General features: G+C 42.8%; 1 protein-coding gene across 4 annotated transcripts in view; it reads right to left on the reverse strand.

Annotated features, from left to right (window-relative positions):
• The window catches only part of LOC146858391 (uncharacterized), a 548,917-nt gene extending 537,828 nt beyond the window's left edge, over positions 1 to 11,089 (reverse strand). For 3 of the 4 annotated variants that reach the window (XM_085649307.1, XM_085649305.1, XM_085649306.1), the window contains exon 1: positions 10,797 to 11,089. In XM_085649307.1, coding sequence (XP_085505433.1) covers positions 10,797 to 10,937 — 141 coding nt within the window. In that variant the 5' untranslated portion in view covers positions 10,938 to 11,089. The remainder of the gene's footprint in view (positions 1 to 10,796) is intronic. The other variant, XM_085649308.1, reaches the window with a different exon arrangement.
• Positions 11,090 to 17,553: the final 6,464 nt, after the last annotated feature.

Below are 17,553 nucleotides of genomic sequence, written 5' to 3' on the forward strand. Positions count from 1 at the left end.
TACCTGCAGGCCCACGCATACCTTACTGTCAGCTCAGAGCGGACGGCAAATGTATGCGGCAAAACCCCATGGACCTGTGCATTCTGTTTGTATTTAGGAGTGAAAAAAATCGGCCCCATACAGTATTCTCCATGACATGTGGTTTAAATCGTATTTGAACGGTGCTAGGGTGATTTTATCGGGCGATAATGGCAAAAATGACTCACCCTGGCCCCATAGTACCGTGCATCTCGTAATCAGGGCCTATGTGTACGAACCGAATAACTGTGCTAACCCTGCAAGAGTCTTTGGGGCTTATTTACAAGCCCATTGCGCCGCCGGTGAGTAACTTTTATTGACGCACTGGCAACGCACTGGGAATCCTCGTATATACAATGCCACATAAAGTCACCCCTCGTTACTTTTCATGACCTTGTAATATGTTTCCCTTGCATGCATAAATCTGCGCGAAAGGGGCATTCCATGGATGTTGCTGTGGGTGTTGCCACGCAACATCCATGCAACATGACACATTCCCAGATTTACAACATTTTGCTCCAAGCGGGCAGTGATTCTTAGGTCCAGGTGAAATGTATGTTACGCCGCTTCAATATTGCCTAATTTCAGCAATTTCTCTTAAATCTTGCAGCACGAAATTCCTGAAATTATGCTTTTACACCGGAATTATGTGACTCTCGAGGCAATAATTTAGCCTATGCGCATGGGAACAACGCAAATGACCAAAACGTGAGCCACTGAAGTTTTGTGTTTTCTGCATTTTTATAACCTGAAATGCACCCTCACGTCAATTTACACCAAGATATAGCTCCAAATGGCAGTACTGCACTTCGAGTAATTAAAATGTAATTCTAATTGTAGTATTTCTAAAGCGCGTAAAACCAGAAGGCATTTAAGTGCTGAGCTGAATGAGACTTGGTGACGGGTGAAGACTCAAAGCAGAGAGAGCCAAAACAATTCGCCGCTTCAGAGGTAGGGCTAGTTTGAGAATAACAAAGTTTTGACTTGCCTACGGAATATCAGGTACGTATTTAATCTCCTGAAGTTCTCCGAGAGAGAATTCCACCACCTGGTGGCCGCCACTTTGAAGGCCTGTCCTCCCCACCAAGCTTTCCTGCACCCATGGACAACCACCTTCCATCGACCCGCAGAACTCAGGGACGTCGCAGGGGCATACCAATTAAAGGCCGTCCTAAGGTAGGTTGGCCCCTGCAGGTGAAGAGACCTGTAGACCAGGCAAAGGGCTTTTAAAACCACCATCTTCTGAACTGGCAGCCAGTGTAGGGACCGAAATCCCTCCCTGACCGAACAATATTTAGGTACTCCCAGGACCAAGCGAGCGGTCGCATTTTGGATTGTTTGAAACTTGTTTAGGAGGAACTGGTAAACATTTAAACACAGGGAATTGCAGTAGTCTAAGCCAGAGGTGATAATCGCAATGACCACTGACACCCTCTTTCAGGAAAAGCAGCAGAATTTTCTTCAAGATCTTGATGATCCAGAAGCAGGAGCTCACAGTTCTATTCAACTGGGTGCCAAAAGTAAAGGTGTTATCAAAAATCACACTCAGGTTTTGTCCGCAGCCGTCGAGGTAGGTACGGTACCACATATTTCTGACCACTAGCGGCTATTCCAAATGAAACTATACCTTCCACAGACCAAGGTGTCGCTTTTCTCCCCATTCATTTTGAGCCAGTTCTCCCTCAGCCACCTGCTGATCTCCATCTGTCAGTCATCGGAGATGTGAACGATCTGAGTGTCATCTGCATAGGATGATAGTGGAAAGCCAAAAGAGCGCACCAGCATCGCCAAAGGGGTGACATATAAATTAAATAGGGTCAGGCTTAAGGAGGACCCTTGTAACCCACAGGGGAACTGGAAAGAAGCAGCTCTGAAGTTCCCACAACTAACCGTGAGCATGTTGTCCAACATGGAGGACTCCAGCAAATTGAGTATCATGCCCTTCAGCCCAGCCTGATGCAGCCTTTGCACCAACAGAGATGGAGATATGGTGTCAAAGGCTGTGGCCAGGTCAAGCAGCACCAAGATAGCCACACCACCCTGGCCGACTTGCATGCGAACGGAGTCAGCAGCTGCTGTAAGTGCCGATTCGGTGCCTGTGAATCCTCCTGAACCCGTTTTGAGAGTCGTCCAGGAGTTCTTGATCCAGAAGAAACTGTGCTAGTTCCTGGTTTATGTGCTTCTCCAAGATTTTAGCTGGAGCAGGCAGCAACAAAATAGGGCACAAGTTTTTTAAATCACTAGAGTATCCCTCTGTATTTTTTCTTCAGATGGATAACAACTGCCTCCTTCCAACCCTGTAGGTAAACTCCAGGCTCTAGAACCTGAGAATAAACCTTCTCCAGGGCCTCCGCAGTCAGGTCAGGGACCATCTGTAGGACCCTGGGCAGACAGGAATCGTCCAGTGAGCCCAAAGTAGTACCCCCCTCTCTTGAACCCTTGTGAGTTTCTTTACCTTGGCTTCACAGCCTCCCTGTCTCATATCCTAAAACTTAGACTATTTGCTGGTACATGTTCACTGGTTTCATGGTCAAACCAGAGAGAAGGGTGAGAGGTAGTAGGAGGAGAGAGGTGAGAGGGAGGGAGGTGAACCTACATGGAGACGGTAGATATATGACAGTAGAGAAGATGCTGGAGGAATGTTGGTGTGAGAAAGCAGGAGAGGAGCTGTGAAGAGGTCAAAAAGAGAGGAGGGATAGAGACAGAAGGGACACTTGGCAATGGGGGTGGACAAAGAGTAGTGAAGAGAAGGGGAATCCTGAAATAATGTGAGTTGGTAGGCAGTGGTGTAACAAAGGCCCCCGCTGTGCGGGGGGGGGGCGGTCTCCAGGAGGCCCCCTCAGCACAGTAACCTGGACTGAGAGCTGCTGAGTGAGTCCGGAGGGGGGCCCCTCCATGTACTTTGCAGGGGGGGCCGCTCATATCTCATTATGCCACTGATGAAAGGGGGCAGAGAGGAGGGCAGACGGGATAGATGGGAATAAGCGAAAATAGGTCTCGAGGAAAGTTGGAAAGGAGTCAGAGAGAGGAGCGGATAAGGTGATGTACTGGCACATTAGTAATTGGGTTATGGGATTGGAGAATATTATTGTCATAAAGCATTTGATTTCAGCCAGTCACTGAATAGTGTTTATTACATTAACTTACATTCAAGTGATGCATTATATTTGTGTGTGGTGAGTAAACTAATAATTTGTATTTGCTGACTTTATAAATAGAGCCCTAGAGGCCGGTCTTTTTTTTTTAAAGCGGCAGCATACAGAAGAAGATTGAGTGGCTGGTGCACAGCAGCAGAGAGCTAGGATTGCTATGATATAGCATGAAACAAGGAGAGCAGCCTACCATCAATTGATTGACATTTCAATTTCAGCAAAACATAACAAACATAATATTAGGATATTGGCCGTCCAGTGAGCAAACCAGAGACTGAACTCTCTTGGATCTCAACCCTGTGATTACTTTTACCAGTTGCATCCACCACATAGATGCTGTTCAGAGTGTCTGAGATCCTTGAGAGGTTATTCCCCTGCAGGTTGCTCTGAGGGACTCCTCTCATGCTTGAGTGGGTTAGGGTGGTGCTCTGCGTCATAATAAAGATTATTTTACCAGGGTGCCATAGTTCTATTGTGTGTGTCCTGCTTTTATCCTGGAGCATTCTGGGTACGCTGGCTCTAAATTGAGTAAGAATGGGTGTACAGGTTCTATATCGGGCTGTTAATGGTTCAGTTTGGGACATTAGAACATTGGAACGTTGAGAGCTTGATTGAAGACAGTGAAGTGGTTCTGGGCATATTATGACTGTTATAAGCCTTCTGCGCTAATATTCCAAAGTTTGTTGTTCTGTTTCTCCCTTTTCCATTTAGAACACCCTTTGTGGGTGGAATGTTCGAATAGCCTTATAGCCCTTCTGCATATGGCTCTACCTGTTGTTAAAGGCCCTCACTCTCGTTATAGCCCTCAACAACTTGGAAACAGGGCCTTTAACAACTGGTATAGTCATTGGCAGTGGGATATAAAGCTATAACTTGGCTTGATAGTTTCTGTGTACTGGTTCTAGCATGGGCCACTTAGGGTATCCTGGCTCTGTTCTATTTAAAAGGGGTAGGCAGAACTCGTGAAGTTTCACTCCATGGAATTCCGAGGAATTACAGAAATACTTGACAAGATTCTGCAGAATTCTGCCAACAGGCAGAAAATATGTAGCTTGTGCTGCATTTTAGCGCCGGTAGCGTGAGCAGCGCTGAAAATCAGCCCGAACTGCACAATGTGTTGCACAAGAGCACGCAGCTATTCAAGGTGATTTTGCTGGCACTCAAGTACAAAATCTACTTGAGGGGCAGCAAATCTACTTGAACAGGAGCCCTCTGACCATGAACGTTCACGAATGTCAGTGAACGCCTTGGTTTCACGCTATGGGGTGCCAAATCTAGCGTTCGCATATTCTGAAGCCTCATGGGAGAAAAATTCTGCCACATGGCAATTGGTGGAGTTTGGCCAGAACTTTGTGTTAAGAGTAAGGAGAATTTGGCAAAATTCCACCTATTCCACAAGCCAAACAGAACATTCCTCCCACCCCTACTATTTAACTGTGATTGTACTGGTTCCATTATGTGTCATGAAGGATAAAGGATTCAACATCAGTTCACTATACCTGTACTGTTTCTATGCTCAATATCTCTGATTGACTGGTTATATCCTGGAAGTGTACATTGGCTGCATACTGACCCAATATAGAAGAAACACAGTAATCAAATACAGAACCAGCTCAAAAGTTGTGACGCAGTGAAGAACTCTAAGACCACTCATAACGAAGAATATAAATAGAGGACTCATAGTGAAACAAGGCTGACCAAGTAAACCAATTGGAACTCCGTAGTGGCAGTCAGAGTGTGCCTCTACAGAACCACTGCCCAAATAGGAAGGAAATCAACCATGCATCCAGTACAACTCCAGGGACCAAGTATGGAATCAATATACCCGTCATAAACCAATAGAGAACCAAGATCCAATAATGATCCATGCAGAGCCGTTATGTGCCCAGTGATAGTTTGAACACATTGTATACATGGTTAGCAATAACTGAACCAATAAACCCACAATGACCCAGCACACACACACATTGATCTAGTACAGAAACAATGCAACCCTTGTCACCCAGTAAAATGACTCATCCATTGTGAGCCAGTATAACTCAGTACCCCCTTGTATCTCAGTATGGAAATAGCACTCCAAACTAAAATAATATAGAAGCAGTAACCACACAGAGGAAGAATATATAAGGGATAAAGTACTGTTGCCGTCCATGATAAGGATATTGCAAGTAACCAAGAAGTTCCATAACCATATCGAGGAATGAGGCCATAGGGTATGGAACTCTAAGGTGACTTCCAGTGTCCTTATCATGTACGGCTGGGGGTACTTTATCCCATATAATACATGATCACACCATCACCTTACCCACAAACCGCTTAAAACCTTGGTGCGTAGCTCTTTCGTATGAAAGAGAGAGCATGTTTGCAAACATGAAGAATACAAGTAGAACCTATAAGCGCAAAATTAAACTCATCAAACACCTGTTGATATTTGTTGCAAATAGATTTTAGAAATAGTTCAATACAGGTCAGCTTAAAAGAGAAAAGGCTGCAGTAGTACAGAATAAGTAGGATCATGCTGAAAGATTCTAATTTTTCTATAATTATTTGAGGAAAACAAAACATAATCAGGTTCTCTTTGCTAGTCACTTAAAGCTAGAAAAAAAGAGCAGAAGCTGTTCCGTGACCTGACCTGCCTTTTACCTCGGCTGCTGGCACTGGCAGCAGACATTGTGACAAAACTCAACTAAAAAAACGTATTATAGTTGAGTTATGACGTCTTTTTGTGTTTTAAGGCGACTGGGTGCGTCATAAGTTGCTGATTATGAAGAAACTAGAGAGAGCTGTTTATACAGGGATTGCAGAATCCAATGTACTACATAAGGGATAGAGTACCCACTGACATACATTATAAGGATATTGCAAGTCACCGAGGAGTTCCATAACCATATGGAGAAACAAGACTGAATGCATAGTTTCTTTATGAGGTTAGGGAACTCCGAGGTGACTTGCAATATCCCTACCGTTTACACCAGGAGGTACTGTATTCCCTATAATACATGGCCACACCATCACCTTTCCCAGAAACCACTTAAAACCTTGGTGTGTAGCTTATTCATATGAAAGAGCAAGCATATTTGCAAATATGATGAATAAAATTAAAACTTTTAATGTAAAATGAAACACCTCAAAAACATGTTAGTCATTTAAAGCAAAAACAAAAACTCTGCAATAGCTCGGGATATGAAGAAACATGCAGAAAGACTCTAGCTTGTCTGTAACTATCTAATGAGTACAAAAAATAGAGAGATGAACGAAAAGTAACATTCTGTTTTCGTTGCTTTAAACAGCTACTTTAATTATGCTCTGTGACCTGCCTTCCTTTCACCTCGACTTCTGGCTCTGGCGCAGGTATTGTGACATCAGCAATTGACTATATTAACTTATAATAGTTGATATCTGACGTGTTTTTATTTTGTCACAAGTCACCGATTAAAAAGAAATTAGAAACTGGCATTTACGCAGGGATTACAGAATCCCATGTATTATATAACAATGTATAACAAGTACCATAACAGTGGCCTGTGTGCAGATTCACTACAAACCCAGCAATCCAGTTTAGAACTAGCACACCGACAAAGATAGACTGTAGAAGCAGAACAAGCACATCCTTAGTTATATAGAATACAACTAGTGCACACATGACTCAAATAAATAAAAAGTGGGCCATTATAGAATCAGTATACCAGTATTGATCCCTTATATACAAAATAAAGCAATAGGGGCCCTTTACAGAGCACTCACAGTGAGCCAAAACAGAACCCGGTATGCTAATAGGGACTTAGTGCAGAACCAATTCAAGCAGAAACACAAACAGAACCATTACACAAATAGTGACATAGAATAGCATTAAGACAATCGTATATATACACCAATAGTGACCTAGTTGAAAACTAGTACATCTACATAGCTATAAACACAGTATAACATAGTAACACCTGCAGGGCACCGATATGTAACATGCACACCTACTGTAACCCCGGACAGAACTAGCACACCAAAATGAATTCCAGATTGACTGCATAGTGTACTACATAGGAAGCACAGATGGGATGACCAGTAAAGAAGCAGTACATCCATAGTCACTCAAAAACCTAAAAGGTCCATAACGACGCAGCACACTCCTGGTGACCAGATGTACACAAGTGCATACAAACGGATTCATGTATTGAACCAGTCGCCCAATAATGGCCCAAGTATATAGAACGAGTACAAAGAAAGTGATGCAGTTCTGTTTCACAAACACAGTACTGATTCCAGTATAGAAACCGTACAATCACAGTGACCCAGTTTAGAGGTCCACCCATAATGAATAGGTGTAGTGCTAGTACACTCAGGACCTGATTATGAGTTCAGGTGCGATTTATCGCACCTGATAAATAACGATAGCACTGGGTACGTAATTTATCAGGTGCATAAATAAAAGAGGTAGGCGAGCAACTAAGAGCTCGAGCCTGAAGCCTGGCTCTGGCTCAGCTCAAGGTTCTGTGTGAAACTGGAGCCCATATCGAGCTGAGCTTTCATGTGGCTTCTGCCTGCCTCCCTCTCGATACTCAGGATGTAGCGTTACAGGCAGAGCTACTGACTTTGGAACTAGGAGCCCGATTCAAGTCTCTGCGTCACCTCACCATCCTGTGGTTCTGAGCAAATCACTTAATATCCCTGTGCCTATAAACAATGAATGTGACTTTGCTAATGTAACCGGTGCTCATGTCAAGCACACAAAAGTGAAAAAACTGCAAGGCAAAAACAAAGCCTTTCCATAAGGAAAGACAAATAGCATTTACTGGCTGATTTGTATAAAGTGAAACCAAAAACATGCATACATTGTGGTTTCCCTGCTTAATTCGGGTGATCTTAGACATATTCTTTTTTTGTCTTACCAACATTATCACGTATGAAAGCACTTTCAAATATGTGAGTTCAGACGGTCAGTTGTACAAAACCTATTGAACTTGCTTTAATTGAGTATAAAGTTGCTCTATAATATCCTTGGCCGGTAAACAACGTTTACTGTGAAAATTCGTCCCCGCAGGGAATCACAACGCGGTCGTTACAAAAAATGTGTATTTGTATTTTTTTAATTTGTAGAAGCTTTGAGGATATACGTCACATTACTGCACAGCACTGAGAAGTACTTATTAAAAATGATAGTTTTTAAACATGAACCATTAGTAAACTAAAAGGCAAGATAGTTGTTGTGTAAACCCTGTACGTGGCCCAGGTGAATCTATCTCGTCATCCCGCAGTCTTTTTCCCCGCAGGGAATCACAACGCGGTCCTTACAACGACCGCATTGTGATTCCGCATACCATTACTCCGCAAGTCGGAACAACGACTTGTGGGGGGGGGGGGGGCTATCCTCAAAGCTTCTACAAATTAAAAAAATACAAATACAAATTTTTTGAATTTTGAAGTGGCTTTATCATATGTTATGTGATGTTGAGTGGATGATTTCCATAGCAAGCATTTCCAGGACTCCGCTGGCTCACAGGCTCTAAGAGCTGAGCCCCATTCTTGGCTCGGCTCTAGCTCAGCTCTCCCTGTTAATTTGTTGGCTCGACCACCTCTAATAAATAACACCTAGTATGAGTTGGTGGGGAATAACATGCTGATTTTGGTATTTAATGCATCAAAACCATATGATACAATAAATACTGTATACTTTCACCACGTTAAAATTCGGCAGGTTTTCATCTGCTGAAATTCAATGAAGGTTGAGTTATTTAACACATAAATAAAACAAAACTTGTAATTCTGACTTGTACATAAACAAGTTTACAGACAGGTCGGAATTAACCGACCCACTCGTACTCAGGTCCTCATAGAACGACAAATATTTATAATTATGCACCCCTCTCTTGTGCAGTGCCCGGTTTGTGGTATATATTCTATATACATACAGACATTCTTACAGACGTTTAGAACTAACACACCAATGTGATTAGGTAGAACACCCACAATTATTATATTACACCTGTGGTGAGGGCTTTAAGTGGGCCGGGTTCTGCCTGTGTTCAGAGACTTGGATTACATATTTGAGGAATACTGCTAAAACAATTGCGCTAATGGTCACGTACAGTGTTCAGTGATATAAGGTATTGGTGGATAACAAAACGACCATTAGGAAGGATATAAGGACATTATTGCTTTCAAAGTGCTTTAAGGAGGCAGTTACACAAGATTAAGCCCTGAGGAAGTCGCATGGGTTAATCCCTATCGACGAAACGCGTTGGGAGTGGAAGAATGTTATGAATAAAAGAAGTTTGGAGATTCAAATGAAAATAAAGGAAGAAGAGAAGCCCACTACAATGTGTATTTAGTTTTGTGACAGTAACAGGAAACGTTGTTGGTTAATTTGCGAGTGCCTCGACACGAGAAAATACGTGAATCAATCTTTGATTGTTGTTTTGAGGATTAGGGTGCCTATCCTCAAGTTGAAAGCACCGCACTAGGATAATTGTGGATCAATATTACTAATGGTGTGAAATTTTGCTGGTTGCGCGTTCTTTCCCTTGACACCCATTCTTTTGTTTCTGCCTGTGTTCAGCACCAGCAGTTTTTAAAAGCAGGTGCCAAGACGGGTCTCTATTTTTGCCCTCAGGGTGAAGAAAAACACCCTTAACTCTACAATAGTACAACCCCTCACTGCCTTTGATGTGACGTGTTTTTCAGTTTTATATAGAGCAAAATTGGATCGCTTTACATGAGCACCAGTTACATTACACAAAGGCATATTCATTTTTTAAATCACAGGAGGTCAGGCTGGAACCTGTTTTCTCACCTAGAAGGTCGGCTGCTCTAGCCGCACGCCACAACCTCGCCCACAAGAGCGAGTAGCATTTTCAGTATATACAATGAAGTGATGAGTGTTGCTCCTTTATCTTATACAACTTACAAACATTGACAAAGCCAATAGTCCTGGCTTGTTGTAGGTGTAATGTTACTTGTTGTGTTATATATCTGGATGAATGGATAGAAGCAGCAAAATGCCAGTGGGGCAGCACACTATGCTAAGCACACATTTTTAGCTTAAGTGTTTTAAGCCACGCCCTTAATTACAGCAGCCACGCCCCTATGAGAGACCCCCCACCCCAGATTTTCATCCCACTTAAAGCCCTGTGGTGATGCAGGACAGAACCATTATGCTCTTAATAATGCAGCATTAAACAGGTTCAGCCATAAGATCCATCTATAGAACCAGTACCTACCACAGAGACCCCATATGCTACAAATTCAAACAAACGGATTCGGTACAGACTCTGTGAGAGATTCTGTGAGGGTGACCACCTAGCTCCAGGTCTCCAGCCCTAAATTTTTCACCTACAAAGCAAAGCTTTTTTGGGGTATTAATTAATTTAATGGACGGTAAGTAAGACTTCAAAACCCAGAATGCATTACACTGTCTCGCAAAAGTCCTGGACTATAAAGTTTCCGTTATGACCTGAAGGTGGTCACCCTAAACGAGTCAGTGCACCTTCACTGAGCGGGTATTCGCCAATTAACACCGAACGGTGACAGTACAGGTCTAAGGTGCACCTCCTGACGCGACTGGTCTGACATGGAATGGGCATGAGGTGGCGTAGCCATGTTGGCTTGCGAGTTATTCTGCTGCAGGACCCCTACCTGGAGGTTCTCCATTTGGAATCTGGCATTTTCCAGCCAGGACAGGGAGTCCGAGGGCACCGCCATGTCTCCGTCGGGCCTGCCGCCGCCTGCTTGGTCATGTAAGCTGTTACCAGGCGCGGTTGCTACAGCAAACTTCATGAAACCGTCTACGGCTCTGGGCTGGCGGCGTGCTCATGGCGAGGTTCTGTTTTGTTTTTGTTTCTTTACTTTGTCTAGTATTTATTAGAATAGAAGCAGGAAAGAGGCGCCTGCTAAAGATCGGGTGCCGTGGAGCACCCCTGCTCGCAACGTAAACAGGAACATTCGCATCGTTATGTATCTGTAAAACTGAAAGGTCGAGCAACGTCACAGATGATTGCTCTTACTGTTCCCGCGCAGGTACAGAGCCTTGGTAGTTAACCTTTGAGAGCACGCGCTGTGCCGCACAACATCAGTGTTCGCGTATCTTTAAAATACCATGGGGCTTATTTACAAGCCCCTGGCCTTGTGCCACTTTTGCGTCATTTTTAACATGGAAAAACTGTGGCAGACGGGTGGCACAAGGGGCTTGTAAATAAGCCCCCATGTTATCCTACGGAGAAATAGTGATATAACCGCTTCAAAGGCACCGAGTTGTGACGCAACGCCAGTTGTCTACAATGCCAGAGTAGTGGAAGTGACCTCACTTTTGACAACATCATGACGAAAGCGGCATCTCTTGATCTTCGACCAACAATGATGATGCCAAAGGTCACGTCATCATATTATTGTCGACCCTAATGGCATTGTATGAAGAGATTTCAATAGCCAATGAAATTCACATTCCGCCATGTTTTATAGTACACCCGGATGATTTTATTTTATTAGAGTCCAGGATTTTTTGTGGATAGATAACACGTTTAAAATTGTACGGCGCTGAGAATCTTGACAGTTCTATACGTGTAAACAAGGAGCCGCCCAGTGCGTGCTGACCCCGTTACTTTCAGAGTCTGCCTCTAGTGGAACTAACAAAGCAGTGCCGGCCTGCTGTGTGAAAGGAGTCCGAGGCTCTGCTGCGCAGACTCCTTCCTCTCCCATCGCATGAGCTCAGGCCCTCAGCCAGAAGCATATGTTTGAGGGCACATGGCCCCAGGTAATGGCCCCACATTGAAGAAGAGCTTCAGGGGTGCATGCTATTTATAGGAAAAAAGGAATAATTGAGACAGACGCATGGAAAGCACACAATATTAGTGTCATCTTAAGAGTTTTGGGGTCCACGGGCAAAACATTTGTGGGGGGCCCTATACAGAATAACTTTGAATTTTATTACACATTTTCTGCTAATTCAAGCCCGCATTAAGGTAATGAGTTCTAAATTATGTTACTCTTTAACAGGGTCACAGAAAAACAGGTAAAATATGTCCTGCCTGGGAAGCCAAAAATCCTTAAGATGACTCAGAATAGGCAGACAAAGTCAAAGGTAGAGGTGGGTAGATAAGGAGAGCGGTTTAGATAGAAAAATAGAATAGGCAGAGACCAAATAGAGAGATGGTTCACTTTCCGAGGAGGGCCCTTGGAAGGAGGGGGCCCTGGCCAATTGCCCACTTTGCCTATGGCTTAAAACGTCTCTGCACAATACTTTTTCTTTTTAAATAATTGGTAAAAATAGGTAAACCAGATAGTTTAGCTGTCAAGGCTGACCTAAAAATCATAAAAGTTCATTAGTGCTGTGTGGAGACACTTGTGAGGGCTAAATTATGAGCCTATTGTTTTCCACATCAGAGGCCCTGGCTCACACAATGTTGAGTCCAAAGAGATGAGAGTTGATGTGTTGAACTTCAAAGCGTTATCTTGAAATTAAAACAGGCTTTAAAGAGAGACACCTCACTTTAGCAGCCTTTCAGTTCAACAGAAGTCTAGTTGGGTCAATTGAGATTCCTAATGCTGATATTTAGAGTATGCGTAGACCTCTGCAGCAGACACATTAACCCTTCAAACCACCTGACCATGATCGGAATTTAACTTCTGTACACAGAATAAATCTTAACCCAGCAGGCTATATTCCACAACAGGACAACCCGTTTTTAAGCACTCCGTTGTGTTTGTGCATGTAACATCAGGTACATCTGGAAATGGCTTGATGGATGTGTGCAAGGCATTCTCAAGCTGTGACCTTGCATTCCACTTACTCCAGGTGAAAATGACACCAAGGTGGCATAACATTGCACAAGTAAATTTGACTGGAGCAAGAAGTGTGCGTTTGAAGATGAGGATGCCCTGGAATATTTTGAACACATAAACTCAGGGCTGGACTAGGACAGAAAGGTGGCTCAGGCACCAAAATAAAAGTGGCATCTGTTAGTAAATTAGATACCTAAAAAAGTGGAAAATGTTTGGAAATTGGGGCACTTTTGAACTTGTAAAGACTCTTTATAAGTGTTTTGCAAGCTGTGGTAGACTGTATGAATTTGAGCTTGCTGCAGACAACATTTGTTTTAATATCAGGGAAATATACAGTAAAATCCGGCTCAGAAGACCCTAAAGGACCAATGAACATGCAAAAAAAAGGCCCACACACTGACTTGTTCGACCAGCCCATTGGACACTACCTGATTGCCCTCTAGGCCAGTTCGACCCTGAACAAGTTTGTGAGTATTTGCAATTTTTTTTTAAATCGAATCCCATTCTGGAAACAGTCCACGATTTATTCCGATAAAGGACAAGAGACAATTCCTTTTGAAGGTAGAAGATACTGCCTCAAAAATTGAATGGAAATAAGGGGAGTGTTTTATCCACTGGAAAATATATTTTCCTGTTGACGAAAAAAACAACTAATAAACAGGTAATTGAAACTACAAGCTAATTAGTACAAAAAGGCAAAAAGTATTTGTATCAACATATTTTATTTTTACTTTTTACTAGCAGCTATATTCCCCTTCACTCTTTTCTTTCCCTAAGGAGTAGAATCTGAACCATACATTAGTTAAAATGATCTCAGCTCCTTCCACAAAAAGATGCACAAGTGCAAACATTATGAAGAGCAGATTGCGTCCTTTTTTGTTGTACATGTATATTAAGAGATGCATATATTGTCTTAAATAAATATAGGTTTCTCACAAAACTCTACAGCCCTTTGGGTCGTTGGGCGGTGGGGGGGTCAAACATTAATATGGGCTGGCCCGACCCTCAAAAGCCCTCTTTAGCTACGGCCCTGCATAAGCTGTGATTGTGTAATGCGTAATTGGTATAAATCACTAGGGAGTTCCCCTTTGCGAATGGCTTACCATCTCCTTTGGGTTGGTAGTAAACTAATAGTGTATTTCAACCGGATTTGGCGCACATCTTTAATCCATACTTTAATGAATCAGTATCTGGAAAGAATGTCCTATCCCCGCCCCTTCCAAATACCAATTTCTTATTGTTTCCTTAACCCATTTAATAATTCGTAAATACTTTTCTGATACATTAATTGAGCTTCGCGCTTTTCAAAAAGGGTTTTAGCGGTCACAGACCTTTTAGATTTACAGAATCTGAGGAATTGCAACATTTAAAACACTTTGTACGTCAGACCCTAAAATATGTTTCCATTTATATTTTGGGATTGTGCATGGTAGTTGGGGGAGAGTGATATCCATTATCTCACCGAAATCCATGGCTAGGAGTTTCCTGGTTATAGTTTTGTGATTATGAGTTTCATGGTTATGGGGTAGAGCTTTTTACATTATGTGGTGCTCCAGACCAGACTCCCCACTGCACTATTTGTACATCTTAACAAGAGCACTGATCGGTCCACTTTCTGTCTCCTGCACCACCTGCAAGGACCAGTACTTCCACCACTCAATTTGGACTCCTGTTGCAGGTAGGAACACATTGGAGAACACCCTGCCACCTTTTGCCTAACACAGTTGTGAGCTGCTGCTAGAAAGTTGATTACTGTGTATGCAGAGTAGGTTGGGATATTTACCGCTACGCTTGCACTCCAGGCTGGGAGACATAGTGGATGTGGTGCACAGAGTCAGACAGGGACTGAAAATAGGCCCAGGCACCAAAATAAAAGTGACTTGTCATTGGCAAAAATGGCTTACATTTGAAGAGCCTCCATTATGCCCCCATGTGAGTGAGACTTCCTCACCAAAGGCCTGAACTCCCCACACAGCCAATTAGCCACTGCTAGTGTTTCAAAGGGAATTTGGCAATTGGCATTCATTGGTAGAGCATTTAGCGGTTCTCACGAGAGGATGGATAGAGTTGGAGAGTGGGTAACTTGGGAAAAATCTAGATGCAACATCTATCATGGATCACATGGCAGTTCATTTATTTCCAAATTAGAAGTACACCGCCTGCCGCAGCACACCTGAAAGGACATGATACAGGTCATTTCATACTATAAGAAGCGCCCACCCAGTGCTGCACTGTGTGCCCAGTACAACCTACCATGGCCTGCATAGTGCTGTCTTCTACTACATGCTTCTCAGTATATAAAGGTGGTCACAATACAAGCCCACGTACAACTACAAATATGGCCTACCAACACAAAACTGGCCACCACAGACACAACACCGGCTCATGCACTGACCTATCTGACCCTGCCAGATTGCCTTATGGGCCAGTCTGACCCTAGGGGTGCTGTCGAGGATAGCAGGAAGGAGTTTTAATCGGGGAGGACTTGTCTGCAGTTAGACTTCTTCAGAACTCCAGGGTATTTGCCTCAAAGAGGCTTAGGCAGAGATAAAAGCAGGAGGGTGCTTGTGTCATTCAGCAGCAGGAGGGAGTTGACAAAGCTGTGGCCTCCTGGGCCAAGAGGGATGGTGTTGCCAGGTGAGAAGAGGCAACCAGATGGCAAATAAGCTGACATGGGGCAGAGGTTGATCATCAATACAGTTACTACTTTGTGATTTAGGATGCTGATGTAGCTTATGCATATGTTTGGATTATGTATGAGCAGACAGGGCAAATCGGCAAGCCGGTAGCGCCAGTGTGAATTAAGATTGTACAGCTAGGGCCTTTTAAGGTGTACTACTAACTTAGCTTGGAGGTGGACCACTCATGGTAAGTGTGCAAGGTAGTTATGGTCTGTTGTAGAGCTCAGTCTATCTCACTGTCTCATGAAGGCATTGCTTGTGATAGCAGATGTTCTCTTATTTAACCAATCGATGTACAGATTTGGCTTGGATATAGCTATTGTAGGTTTTATCAGTGAGTTACACAGATATATGAGGGCAATAGTACATTATAACATGGATGGGTCTTGTACTACCTCCTTCAAATTGAGGAGTGGAGTGCGACGGGGATATATACTGGCTCCTTTTTTGTTCACTCTGTGCGTGAATGACCTGGGGGTCAGATTACTTGATAAGCCAGTGGATTGCCCACAAATAGGTTCCCGTTAGATACCTGCACTGCTGCTATATGCAGATGATACTGTTTTACTGGCAAGAACAGCCTTGGGTCTTCAGACATTAATTGATGGTTTTGTGCAATATATGAACATTTTAGATCTTTCTACTAATTATAGCAAATCACAGGTGATTGTGCTGCGACCCAAGAAGGCCAAGCGTAGATCTTTACATGTTCAGGGAAGCAGGTTGTCTAGGGTCCAGACTTACATCTATTTGGGAGTTGCTTTTGATAATCAGACCACGTGGGGTCCTTTGATAAAATCTAAGGGACTAGCACTGTCAAAAACCATTGGAGATCTTTTATCTTTTTTCACAAGAATAGGTAGCAAGTCACTTGGTGCCCTGATTAAGATTCACCAGGGTAAATCTGTCTCAGTAGCGACCTATGGTAGCGATGTCTGGGATTATGTAAATTTAAAGGTTGAAATGGTGTTTGTAGGCCCTTATTAGCAGTTCCTGCTTCTACCTTGGCTTTTATGGTTCATGAGGAGTTAGGGTTTGTATTTCTGTGGGATCTTATCGACTGAGCAGAAAGAACTCCCCTACGACCTATATTGCTTTACGAAAACAGATTATATCTGGTAAGGGTATAGACAAAATCACACAGATACAAATACACAAACGTGTAATATAAATCTGATTATTTATTATATATTTTTAACTTATAATTAGTAATCACTTTTATTTCCACAATCAATGTGTCATTGAAAAGATATTTTTATAAACACATTTTTTTCTCTTTTTTTATACAAATAATATCCTTATATTTCTTAAAAGAATAGTATATAAATACTTTAAAAAATGTAAGCCCCCTACAACATGAACAACACTATATCATTAACAACCACACTTCATTCATTCAGCAACAAACGTTCACAATCATTCGAAACACATTTACACATCAGGGTTTAAAGAGAAGACACAAATGTACAGTGTCTCTGAAACTAGTTTGAGGTGACCATATACAACAAGGTTCTGTTAGACCAAATATATTGATAAATATATTTGTGTGCTATATCTCTAATGCAGAATTTTGACTAGTTGAAATACAGGGTCAAATACTCGCACCAGCGACACAGGAAGGTATCCTGGCCTTCCCTCTGTGGGTATACCTTAACTAACGATTATGTCCTCCTCACGGCTCCGCATCCATTGAATTCGCGTATGCAATGGATGCGGAGCCGTGAGGAGGACATAATTGTTAGAAATTTGGACTGACAGAAACTGTACAAATTACAGCAGAACCTGAAGTTCTTTTCTATAGAAAAACTGCATAAATCTCTGCTGTATCAGCCGATATTTCTAAGAGACTCTCGATATATAGGCACACTTTGTAGTGCCACAGGCATTGCTAGTGGACCTGGGCCACAGTATTTTAAGCATTATCACCTCGAGCT

This window comes from Triturus cristatus, chromosome 3_2 (genome assembly GCF_964204655.1).
Source record: "Triturus cristatus chromosome 3_2, aTriCri1.1, whole genome shotgun sequence".
In the NCBI taxonomy this organism is placed as follows: domain Eukaryota; kingdom Metazoa; phylum Chordata; class Amphibia; order Caudata; family Salamandridae; genus Triturus; species Triturus cristatus.